Source organism: Urocampus carinirostris, chromosome 19 (assembly GCF_059441175.1).
Source record: "Urocampus carinirostris isolate Australia breed hairy pipefish chromosome 19, RoL_Ucar_1.0, whole genome shotgun sequence".
NCBI lineage: Eukaryota > Metazoa > Chordata > Actinopteri > Syngnathiformes > Syngnathidae > Urocampus > Urocampus carinirostris.
The window spans coordinates 14,545,712-14,558,480 of NC_142367.1; the positions used below are offsets into that span (position 1 = coordinate 14,545,712).

At 39.3% G+C, this 12,769-nt stretch overlaps 1 protein-coding gene across 1 annotated transcript in view; it reads left to right on the plus strand.

The window, feature by feature from the left end:
* Positions 1-12,769, plus strand: part of gucy2cb (guanylate cyclase 2Cb) — a 16,685-nt gene continuing 3,916 nt past the window's right edge. The window contains exons 1-20 of the mRNA XM_088324266.1: positions 1-103; positions 1,691-1,803; positions 4,324-4,406; positions 4,483-4,698; positions 6,163-6,284; positions 6,349-6,451; positions 8,073-8,187; positions 8,258-8,399; positions 8,483-8,565; positions 8,634-8,742; positions 8,824-8,905; positions 9,658-9,766; positions 9,835-9,888; positions 9,959-10,030; positions 10,096-10,200; positions 10,265-10,351; positions 11,488-11,620; positions 11,681-11,818; positions 12,407-12,483; positions 12,628-12,719. Coding sequence (XP_088180392.1) covers positions 1-103; positions 1,691-1,803; positions 4,324-4,406; positions 4,483-4,698; positions 6,163-6,284; positions 6,349-6,451; positions 8,073-8,187; positions 8,258-8,399; positions 8,483-8,565; positions 8,634-8,742; positions 8,824-8,905; positions 9,658-9,766; positions 9,835-9,888; positions 9,959-10,030; positions 10,096-10,200; positions 10,265-10,351; positions 11,488-11,620; positions 11,681-11,818; positions 12,407-12,483; positions 12,628-12,719 — 2,138 coding nt within the window. The remainder of the gene's footprint in view (positions 104-1,690; positions 1,804-4,323; positions 4,407-4,482; positions 4,699-6,162; positions 6,285-6,348; positions 6,452-8,072; positions 8,188-8,257; positions 8,400-8,482; positions 8,566-8,633; positions 8,743-8,823; positions 8,906-9,657; positions 9,767-9,834; positions 9,889-9,958; positions 10,031-10,095; positions 10,201-10,264; positions 10,352-11,487; positions 11,621-11,680; positions 11,819-12,406; positions 12,484-12,627; positions 12,720-12,769) is intronic.

Here is a 12,769-nt window from a genome sequence, read left to right on the forward strand (position 1 = left end):
ATGAACGTCATCCTCCTGGAGGACGAGGAGTCTCCTTGGAGCTTGAAGTTCGTCCGGGGGCAAATTCTCAAGGCCTTGAAGTCTGAGTCCGTGCAAGACGAAGGTAGGAAAAACATTCAAATGTGCTCACTTGTGCCACATTTCCTTTTTCTAGAGATGCATGATCACAATTTTTTTCTGCTGATACATGATCAAATCCACCGTCTGGAGACAGAAAACGGCAACTCCCCCCCCACTAATTGCATGCAATATTTCGAAAAGAAACACACACGAGATCCAATTGTTTTATATGCGTCTATGTATGTCCACAATTACAATAAACTTAGACAACTTGATTTAAAAAGTGTCTCTCAAAAGTAATGTTGGAGAAACTAGATCTTGAATTATCAGTTGATCGATCAATACTACCTCGTAGTTAGCGGGCTCACTATTTTCACAGGTTGAAAACTCTCCGCATTCCATTATCCTTGATGGCACATTGCTGTGAGTGGTTTGGTAGAGTGCATTTATGTTGGGTTTGGGGGCCTTTTTTGCCATTCCCCCACCAAAAGGTGAACTGTACTCATGTGGCCGCAATCCATTATGCCTGATCGCATACCGCTGTGAGCACACTTTTGTCGGGCCCGGCAGCTCTTTTTTGCTGGTTATTTCCGCCTGAAATGAACTGCAGTCTTGTTGCCACAATTCATTATGCCTTATTGCTGCGAGCAAGAACAGGCCGACTGCACTTTTGTCGGGAAACATGCCGTTCTGGCCTGTATAAAATGAAATGCAACGGTTGTAGACGTGATGCATTATTCCTGATCAACTGTTGCTGAAAGTAGTGGCCGGCAGAGCCAATAGTTTTATCAGCCATTGTAGCCTGCTTAAAATGAGCTGCACTGTTTTGGCTGCAATCTATTATTCCCAGTCGATTATTGCTGAGAGAAAATTTGTCTCATGCGTGGCATTTTCCCCGTCCATTCTACCTAAAATGAACAGCACCCATGGGGCCGCAATCCATTATCCCCGGATGTTATTACTGTTAGAGCGAATGTTAAAATGTGTGTGTGTTTGTTGAGGGAAGTACTTCAAATATTTTCGCTTATCATGGGGGGTTTGGGCTCCAATTAACCGTGATAATCGAAAGATTAAGATACTTTATCAGCAAAAACTACGACGACAAGATATTGTTAAAACACCACAACAGCGACATATAGATATTGCAGAAAGTGTGGACAATTATTGATGTGTTCGTTATGTAAAAACACATCACTTCTAAACATTATACAAGTGTTCCAGTACTTGAAATCACACATGCCTTGGTTAAGAAAATAGATCATTACTATCCATACACGATGTGCTAGTACTTAGTACAAAAACACAACTATATTATACTGGGGAACATACTGTAGATGCTGAGAATCTTTCCAATAGGTAGTGTCAGTTGATTGAACATTATAGCGCGGTGTCAAGTGACCTATTATTGTGTCTTTTTTGTATCAAGAAGATAATTGTGACATCATAATTGCTAATAACACTCTCTTCTTTTTTTATGTGTCCTTGCTTTGGGGTGATGCAATGGCTGATAAGCGATTAGTTGCATATTAACTAGTATCGGGTATTATTTATGGACAAGCCTCCTCACTGATAAGTAATAAACCTGTGTGCCCTTTGTTTTCCATAATCTCACTGAATGTTTTTTTTAAAGACACTTATTTCAACCTCACTGTGAAATTTGGTGGTTTCAACACAACCTACTATCGACAAAGAGGCTGTCACAGCAGCGCTTGTGAAGGAGTATCTGCCCTAAAGAAGCTAATGGTGAGTGTTATTTTTCAATCAGTGGCTTGCAAAACTATCTGGCCCCCTTGAACTTTGTGACCCATTGCCACATTTAAGACTTCAAACATCAAGACATAAAACTAATTTTCTTGTGAAGCATCAACAATACTGTAAGTGGGACACAATCATTAAGTGGAACACACTTTATTGGATATTTTAAACTTTTTTAACAAATTTAAAATGAAAAAATGGGTGAGCAAATTTATTCAGCCCCATTGAGTTAATACTTTGTAGCCCCACCTTTTGCTGCAATTACAGCTGCAAGTCGCTTGGGGTATGTCTCTATTTCATTGCACATCGAGAAACTGATATTTTTGCCCATTCCTCCTTGCAAAACAGCTCGAGCTCAGTGAGGTTGGATGAAAAGCGTTTGTGAACAGCAGTTTTCAGTTCTTTCCACAGATTCTCAATTGGATTAAGGTCTGGACTTTGACTTGGACATTTTAACACCTTGACATGTTTTTGGGTGAAACATTCCATTGTAACTTTTGCTTTATGTTTTGGATCATTGTCTTGTTAGAAGATAAATCTCCGTCCCAGTCTCAGGTCTTTTGCGGACTCCATCTGGTTTTCTTCCAGAATGGTCCTGTATGTGGCTCCATCCATCTTTCCATCAATTTTAACCATCTTCCCTGTCCCTGCTGAAGAAAAGCAGGCCCAAACCATGATGCTGCAACCACCATGTTTGACCGTGGGGATGGTGTGTTGAGGGTGATGAGCTGTGCTGCTTTTACGCAAAACATAACATCTTGCATTGTTGCCAAAAAGTTCGATTTTGTTTTCATCTGAACAGAGCACCTTCTTCCACATGTTTGGTGTGTCCCCCAGGTGGCTTGTGGCAAACTTTAAACGACACTTTTAATGGATATCTTTAAGAAATGGCTTCCTTCTTGCCACTCTTCCATAAAGGCCAGATTTGTGCAGTATACGACTGATTTATGTCCTATGGACAGATTCTCCCACATCAGCTGTAGACTTCTGCAGAGTGATCATGGGCCTCTTGGCTGCATCTCTGATCAGTTTTCTCTTCGTATGAGCTGAAAGTTTAGGGGGACGGACCGATCACGGTAGATTTCCATTTCAATATTATTGCTTGCACAGTGCTCTTTGGGATGTTTAAAGCTTGGGAAATCTTTTTGTATCCAAATCCAGCTTTATACTTCTCCACTACAGTATCTCGGACCTGCCTGGTGTGTTCCTTGTTCTTCTTTATGCTCTCTGCGCTTCAAACGGACCTCTGAGACTATCGCAGTGCAGGTGCATTCATACAGAGACTTGATTACACACAGGTGGATTCCATTTATCTTTGTTAGTCATTTAGATCAACATTGAAACTTTCAAAGATCCTCACTGAACTTCTGGGCGGAGTGTGCTGCACTGAAAGTAAAGGGGCGGAATCATTTTGCACACCCACTTTTTCGTTTTATATTTGTTAAAAATTTTTAAAATATCCAATAAAGTCTGTTCTAATTCATGATTGTGTCCCACTTATTGTAAGTTCTTCACAAGAAATTAAAGTTTTATATCTTGATGCTTGAAGTCTGAAATGTGGCAAAAGGTCAACAAAGTTCAAGGGGGCCAAATAGTTTCGCAAGTCACTGTATGTCTTTGTATATTTTAGCAGTGATTTATCAAGTACACCAAATATCAGTTCTCCCAAACATAAACACAAGAAACAAAACCCTTTTATTTAGTCAATCGGTGCATTTTCTCATCTTATTGCGGTTTTGGGGATTATATTTCCCTTTTGCGCTCATAATAATGGTTTCCCCAAAAAGTGAGTAGTAAAGGTAAGAAAACGTGAAAAACAGTAACAACAATTGAGTCGAAGGAGGAAACAATTGCGAAATACGAAAAGGCTGCATGAGTTTCTGCCATTGAAGTGCTGCTGGAAAGTTCAGTAAATAATTTAAAAATGGTATATTTTCAGCATTTAACCTGTCTATTAATCTTTATTAACACCATAAAATAAATATATATCAATGTTTAGGTACACGCTTTACTGTTAATCTTTAAATTTCTTTTAGTATGTGGCTACTTCAAAGCAGTTTTAGGCGGTCACTTATATATGATGTAGGCTTATACGCAAGTATAAAAGATACTTGAAGTCGTTTAGATTATAGTGGTCATTTTGTTTTTGGACACAGGCGAATATATTCTCCTATGTCTGCTTTAAACGACACAATCCTTTCATTTAAGATGTGGAATTAGTTTTCTCGATTTGGGTCGCAACTTGTCATTCGGGTGGAACGGTGTGTGCCGAAGTCAGACCAGTTGAGAACCAGTGGCCTAGTGGTTAAATGACGTGCTTGCTTCCCAAAGACTCGGGTTCCTGAAACATATAATGTTTTGTAACGCACACATATAAATACTATATGCGTTTCCGATCTTAATTTCAGGTATATAACGCTCATTGGGTTATAAAGGCGCACTTTCCAATTTCAGTCAGGAAAATAAGGTACATAACCGATAAATGTGCGTAAAACAGTATAATTCACACTATTATGTCTGCAGCAATCAAACAGTCTTGGCTGTGCCGTGCTGGGCCCGACATGCACGTACGCCACTTTCCCATTAGTCGAGTAAGTGCTCCTCCTCCAAGTATGTCGCCCCCTAGTGTTTCGACATTCACGCTCCCTTCTCCCACCCGCACGCCAGTGCCGAGCAGGGCTTGAAATTGATCACGCCCATCATCTCGGCCGGCAGCTTCGGACCAGCTTGCGACAACACGCTAAATCTGCAGCGCCTCCTTCCGCCGGCACGAAAAATTTCCGAATTCTTTGTCCACTTCTGGAAAGAGGAAAACGTCATTAAGCCGGTGTGGGAGACCACTTACGTGTACAAGTTGCAAACCTACACCGAGGAATGTTTTTGGTGAGAGACCGCCTGCTTTTTTGAATTTCTAAAATGACAACTTATTATGTTATTACTATGTTATCATTATGTTGTAACTATGTTGTTACTAGGTCGTAATTATCAGACGGTGAGATAGGATAGCCTCAGCCAATAACTAAAACGTCATGCCAGTTAGAAATCAAATTTCCTGGAAAGTTACAATGACCTTATGACTGGTGAGCTATTTTCAGAACACGGGCTACTCAAGTGTTCTTGAGAAGCTACAAAGTGCCCGCGGGCACCACATTGGAGAACCCTGCCCTGACCAATAAAATATATAAAGGGTTATTTTCTTATTTAACATTTTGAAATAAAAATAAAAAACTATTATATAGCATAGAAACTGTTCAAATAATTAAGGTAAAATGGAGTAAATAAAATAAAATAAATATTTCAAATTAAGATAGTCATGTATTATAGTGGGGCAGCGCGGCGGGGCAGTGGTTAGCGTGTGTGCGGCATAGTTCTGAGGTCATGAGATCGAACCTCCTGTGTGGAGTTTGCATGTTCTCCCCGTGCTTGCGTGGGTTTCCTCCCACATTCCAAAAACATGCATTTCAGGTTAATTGGCCGGTCCAAATTAAAAAAGAGTAAATAATCCTTAAAAATATTAATCGACATATTACATATTTCAAGGAATTTTTTTATCCAACCCGCCTAAAAATCTGAGAATTGCAATATAACCAAAATTATATTTTACGTTAAAAAAATCCTTAAGAATATCATTTTACATGTGTTATCTAATTAAAAGAATGGTACTTTGACAAAATAGTACAAATATAGTTCAAGAAAAACACAATTTGATCTGTTTTGTAAATAACCAAAACAATCCTTGAAAATGTTCACATAAAATAATAATCTTTAGAAATATTAATGTTTTACTTATTTGATAAAGAAATATCATAACAGTGGATAAAAACATAAACATTGGGCTTTTTTTCCTTTTAGTACTTTACTACATCATTAGTTAAGAATATAGTAAGGATATAGTAAAATAAAACCAATGTTTATTTTATTTGAAAACAAAACAAGATATTTTTGCTGTGAGTGCGGCACAGTTCTGAGGTCATGAGATCGAGCCTCCTTGTGTGAAGTTTGCATGTTCTCCCCGTGCTTGCGTGGGTTTCCTCCCACATTCCAAAAGCATGCATTTCAGGTTGTGTGATTGTTTCAAATCCCTCTTAGGGGTCACGGTGACTTATCTTTTTTTATAATAAAATTATTCATCTAATACAAAACAGCCTTTATAATATAGCCTTACAGTACATAATGTTTTAAATACATATATCGTACACATTTAAATTATTTGTAGATGTTTGCCAGGGCCCCATTTGAGAAACACTGGATATATTACCCAATAGCTGCAACTATATAAAGAAATAAAGATCTAAGTATTGAAATAGAGGACATCTGTCATATTAATTCCAGTGCAATTTTCCCTAGGTACATAAACGCATTAGAATCCGCTCCACACATGTTTGCTCAGAAGGTGAACAGAACCATGCTGCGCAAACCAGACGACCTCATAGAAGTCCTGTCGTCGCACAAGAAAAGAACAAGCAACTGTGAGTCTTTCTAAATTAATCACAGCACACCGGGATTCATAATTTCACCTTTTTCTATATGCAGTATTTATCATGTGCGGCTCCGTGAAAGACGTTTTGGAGATGAAGAACCTCTCGAAAGAAGCAGACAGCAGCGACATTCTCTTCATCCTTATCGATCTCTACAAGTCAGTACGGTATACATTTGGGATACCACATTGATACGTTCTGAAGTGAAATTTTGTGTGGCAGGGGATAAAAACCTATAGTAATGAGATAATGTCCTCCCCTGATAAAAAAACACATTAGTAAAAAATGGTGGAAAGTACTACTTATATGTAATATAAGTGTATATAATTCAGTCGCATTTTAAGTGCAAAAACCAAGGAAAAATGAGATTGTATTGAATTCTGGTGTGACGTGATTTGAACTGGTAGAGTGGAGTTACTGGGTTAATGCAAGGGGATGGGAAGGGAGATTCAAATTATAACTGATTTTGAAACTTCTACTTGTGAGGATTGTCATGTCTGTGTTGCTTTAATTGCCTCTTCGTTTCTAGTATTATACCCTCAGAATATGACATGAATCCGTTCTGAACTAGGGATCGTGAGGTGAATTTGTCATATGGCAGAGGATAAAAACTTACAGTAATTAACGAGTGTCTTACCCTGATAAAAAAAAACCCTTTTAAAATCTTAAACACATTTTAAGCATTAGTAAATAAGTGTATAAAGTAAAAACTACTTATATGTAGTCTATGATTCAATAACTTTACTAATAAATATAAATTCAAAGGAATAATGAAATTTTATTTACTTCTGGTGTGATGTGACCTGAGTCGGTAGAGTGGAGTTACTGGGTGGCTGCAGAAAGGGAAGGAAACGACAGATTCAAAATTAAACGGATTTTCAAACTTCCACTTGCGAAGATTGTCATAACGTGAGCTGCCTCTTTAGTTCTGATCATTGAGTGGTTATGGACATTTTCGTTACTGAGGGTAAATATGTGTGTGCCCTCTTTGCATTTCATTATTATCTTAACCTTTATTTCCATGGTTATCCTGTTTTTGCTTCTCCTTTAACCCTGTAAGAGCCAACAGTTTTAATTTTTCCCAAAAAGTTGTAGAAATAGTTTCGAATTGTTGACTTTTTTCACATTTTTGGGTGCCATAATTAAGACTTACAATTATTATTCATGGAACATAAACCATTGCCATTTCTTTGTTTATTGTTAAAGGTACATTGTGTATTATTTGACCACTGGATAGCACTGTATCGTCTAATGCGAACAAAAAACAGTGTTAAATCACAGCGTAGCAGCAAGATGTCAGACAAACATGGCGGCGACTACTTATGTATTCTGCTATGTAAAAGAAATTTCTTGATCTATGGATAGTTATACAAATATTTATAATAATTACATAAGGTATGATAGTTCATGTATATTTGCCAATTATTCAAATCAATGTTTTTTATGTAACGATATGTTTTTGTTCTACTGGGAGGCACAAAATATTACACTCTGTCCCTTTAAGTTATTTGACAAACATTTGGATTTTTTTATCGTTTCAAATAATATAGTGTTCTGTTTTGTGCACTATTTTCCTATCGGTCCTAAAATTCAATATTTGAACAAAGAGGAGTAAATGAAGAACGTTTTTTAAAAATCTGATTTATCGATTATTCGATAAAATAACTGATTCATTGATTATTAAAACAATCGTTAGTTGCAGCCTTAGCCATTACTTGGGGTTAACCAGCAATTATTGCCCAAAATGATCAATTAATTGCTACCGCCCCCTATCCGCAGCGATCAGTACTACATCAATGCTACTTCGCATCAGTACATGAAAAACGTGTTGGTGCTCACCATGCCCAACACCAGGAACTACACCATCAACTCTGACCCCAAAAGCAACGACACGGTAAGGCCATGACGCTCAGAAAGCCTTTTTTAACGGCAATAATCTTTTCGTTTGGGTATTCTTTACGCAGATGAATGATTACATGGCTGCGTACCACGACTCGGTGGTGCTGGTCGGCCAGGTGATCCGGGCCATTATTGCCAAACCTCACGCCGAAGTTAATAAGATGCCGTACGTCACTGTCAATTACCTCAGGAACATCTCCTTTAATGGTAAGAGAAAGAAGGTCTAAGGTGCAGCAGAAGAAGGCTGTCAAGCCTGTCAATACTCATGGTTACTCTGACAACATCTTCAGGCATAGCGGGGAATTATCGTCTGGACGAGCAAGGAGACAGGGACGTGAATCTCTCGGTTATTTACACCACGAAGGATCTCAAGGTATTTCTTTTTCACACGCACACATTTGGATTATTGCATGTGCTGGGAGTCGATTGCTCTGTCCCCAGTATCGGATTTTATTCGAGTTTGACACCGAGCAGAGCCTGACCGTGCTGATTGAGGACCGACCGGCTTTTGTTTGGGGGACCAGTCTCCCGGATTTCAGGCCGTACGAAGGTGGAGTTGGTCGGACGAGTAGTTGCTACACTAACAAGAAGGATTAGAGACTGTTTAAGAAAGTTTAACATCATCCCACAGAACCACCATCAAATAATGTTGTGGTCATTGTCCTGGCTGTGACTGTTGTGGTGGTGGCAATCATTGCATTCATCTTCTACAGGTGACATAACGTTTATTTGAACTTTTACAGCACCCTCTTGTGGTTAATGAATACAATGAAATGTTATGTCATTTTATTTTAACCACCCACTTTTAGGACACATACTGTAGTTTTGTGGATTTGGGAAGTAACAATAACAGAATAGTGTGATTTTGCCAAATTAAAACAAGGTTAGTTTTTTTCTGTTTGTGGAAGCTACAGCACCATCCGTTAATCAGTTAATTAATACAATTGAATTTTATATATTCATATTTTAGCCACCCACTGTTGGGACACATCATGTATTGAAAAAAGGGTTTTCTTTCATTTTTCTTTGTGCAGCTACAAAACTCTCAGGTGATTAGGGAATTATTACAATTTAATTCTATATATTTTAGCCCCACCATTGGAACATGTTTGATTTGAACATAACATGTACCATTTACTGTATGAGACAGATTTTTTTTCACCTTGTATGAAACTACAATCTATAAAAGGAAACTTTTTTCTTCACCAAAGTGTTTTTTTAAATGGAGCTTGAACGAATTACTGGGTTTCGTTTTCTGTATATCGCCAAACCCCTACCATTATAGTGGTACCATTTTGTGAAGTTCAGATCACAAAAATTGTCAATAGTTTAAGTTCCTGTCCCCCCTCCCCCAAATTATTTTGTATGCATTTCTTACACTTTCTTGCATAAAATTTGGGTCTGTTCTCTTCCCCCACCACAAATGTATCAAAACTGACCATAAGATGCGTGATTGTCAATGCAGACAAAATCGCAGAGATCGTCTCTTGAGGAATCGTTGGTCCATCTCCCACATCCCTTCTGATCTCGTCACACTGCTGGAGGACAACTCACTCAACCAAGTCCATCTAAAGGTATCGAAAAACAGTAACTCGTACAGCTTTTTGTGTGTTAAAGTGTCCTTTGTATCTTCTCCCGTCAGATTGAAGAACGGAAAAAAGTTTACAAGATTCGTCGCGCACTTTATGACAAGAAGGTAGTTAAACGGCAGAATATCTTAACGTAGGTGGAAAGTTTATTTTGAACTCTCACTGTAAATGTTTCAGATTGTCATCCTGAAAGAGCTTAACCACTCGGATGGGAACTTCAATGAAACACAGAAAGATGAGCTTCACGCGGTGAGGCATACACATGTCGCCGCAACATCGTCTCCTTTCTAATGAATCCTCACGCTTCTCTGCAGCTCCTGCAGATTGACTATTACAACCTCACCAAGTTCTATGGCACGGTTAAATTTGACGAGGGAGTGTTTGGCGTGTTTGAGTACGGTCAGCGAGGATCACTTAGGGTAAAACATAATCCTCTCCATTTCAGAAAATACAACTGAAAAATAACGACATTCCTTTATCCAGTATGTACTGAATGACAAAGTGTCCTATCCCGAGGAGACGTTTATGGACTGGGAGTTCAAAATCTCCGTCATGTATGACATTGCCAAGGTGACACACAAAACATTGTTACATTGATAAATGATCACAGTACGCCCCCTGAATACAACATTAAGCCATTGGTCAAACAGAGTAGTGGGTGGATGCATGTCGGGAGGAGGTGACAGCGACGGCAGATTAAGAGTGAAACCGATCTTAAAACTTTCGCTGTCAGGACCTTAGATTTCCTTGCAATAATCGTCGCCTTATTTTGATAATTGTCCAGATTGTTGACTACTTACAGCCATGCAATTTAGCAAGGGTAACCATTCGTGTACCTTCTTTGTATTTGATAATCGCAAGTTTCCATGGTTATCATGTTTTTGCTTCTCCCTTTAGCATTGCTGCAAGTCTTGAGTCTTGTATCGCACTAACTCAAAGATTTTTTTTTAGAAGAACACGAAACTGAATGAAGAGAGAGAAAGGCACTGTGGGGAGGAGTAAAGACAATACCATATCAGCCTTTTTACCCCAAACCAATAAAGGACGAGCATTTAATATAATGTCGCCTAATAGCTGACAGGCATCTTATGAAACACTGAATTACAATTTTGTACGTCTTTGGGAACGCTAAATAATTTGTTTATGATGTCTTTTACGGGCAGCACGGCGGCGCAGTGGTTAGTGCGTGTGCGGCACAGTTCTGAGGTTATGAGATCGAACCTCCTGAGTGGTGTTTGCATGTTCTCCCTGTGCTTGCGTGGGTTTCCTCCAGGCACTCCGGTTTCCTCTCACATTCCCAAAAACATGCATGTCAGGTCAATTGGCCAGTCGAAATTATCCCTAGGTGTGAATGAGCAAGTAAGTTGTCTGTCTCTGTGCCCTGCGACTGGCTGACAACCAGTTCAGGGTGTCCCCTGCTCACTGCACAAAGACGGCTGGGATGGGCTCCAGCACCCTACGCGACTCCACTAAGGACAAGCAGTGGAGATAATGGATGGATGGATGTCATATACTGGGGTAAACCATATAGAGGGTCTGAAAAACATCTTATTCAGCACCGTAAAGTTAAAATATTTTAAGGCAGGGTCTCCTCTGGGGTCCACTGCATTTTAAAGTCACTGCTACACACCCGCGTTCCTAAACTGTAGTTGCAGATCCTCGTTTTTATCAGTAGAAGGCGCCCAAGCTTATACCCCTCTGTGCAGGGAATGTCATACCTCCATGCTAGTGCCATCCAAGTGCACGGACGCCTCAAATCCACCAACTGTGTCGTGGACAACCGCATGGTGGTGAAGATCACAGATTTCGGCTGCAACTCTTTCCTCAAGCCTGGCAGAGGTTAGAAAAAGGGCAACACCTCATTAGATCCATTTTCCTCATCATATAACCTCTTCTCAGACTTGTGGACGGCGCCTGAGCACTTGAGGAAACAGGGTACCTCGCAAAAAGGAGACGTATACAGTTTCGCCATTATCGCTCAGGAGATCGTACTTAGGAAATCGACATTCTACACTAAATGTTGCTCAGACCGTGCAGGTGAGAATAAACACAATTTTCAGCATTTAATTCAGCACCAGAGAGCAGGGGTCACCCACGTTGTGCCCGTGGGTACCAGGTACCCCCCTAAAAACACTTGAGTGTGCTTTGGATCAATACAGGAAATAGTTAACCATTACTGGGTCATTGTGATTTTCCATGATATCGGATTTTAAAAGAAGTTTAAACTATTATAATCCCATTTTCTGATTATTACAACCCGGTAGTAACATAACAGTAACAACATAGATATAAGTGCCCGCTTTGAGACTGGGAGGTCGCTGGTTCGCACCTCGGCCGAGACATACCTAATTGGTATAATGGCGGCGCCCTCTGTTGGCTGCGGCTGCATCGACTCGCTACAACGGGTCAGGTGTATCGACATTTCGTTCTGTGTACACTGTTACAAAGAATGACAATACAAAGGAAATTATTATTATTATTATTATTATTATTATAACATGTTATCACAACTTGTTATTTTAGAAACGCATATCAAACTGGTAGCCCTGGTCGCAAAATGGTTGGTAACCCCTGCTACAAAGACCTGTGATTTTCATGAATGTTCCAATTTGCGCGAATGAACAGAGAAGTTATCGAAGGTCATCATGTCCTACTTCAGACCCGACCTGGACTTTGACTCAGCTACAGAGAAAGAACTTGAGGTAGGAGCGTTATTGAACTTTGCCTTGTGATTACAGTAATGGCTTAATTGCGGCACACGCGTCATTTTGTAAATGGAAAAAAAATGTGATCGTCTGACAAAATGAATAAGTATTCCATTTGAAATTCAGTTTGTCACCCATTAGGTATACATGTTGATCAAAAGTTGTTGGGAGGAGGATGCTGAGAAAAGACCGGATTTCAAGAAGGTAGAAAGCTGTTTGGGCAAAATCATAAGGTAAAAAAAAAATACATTATTTGGTTAATATTTTTACTTTTTTTTAAACT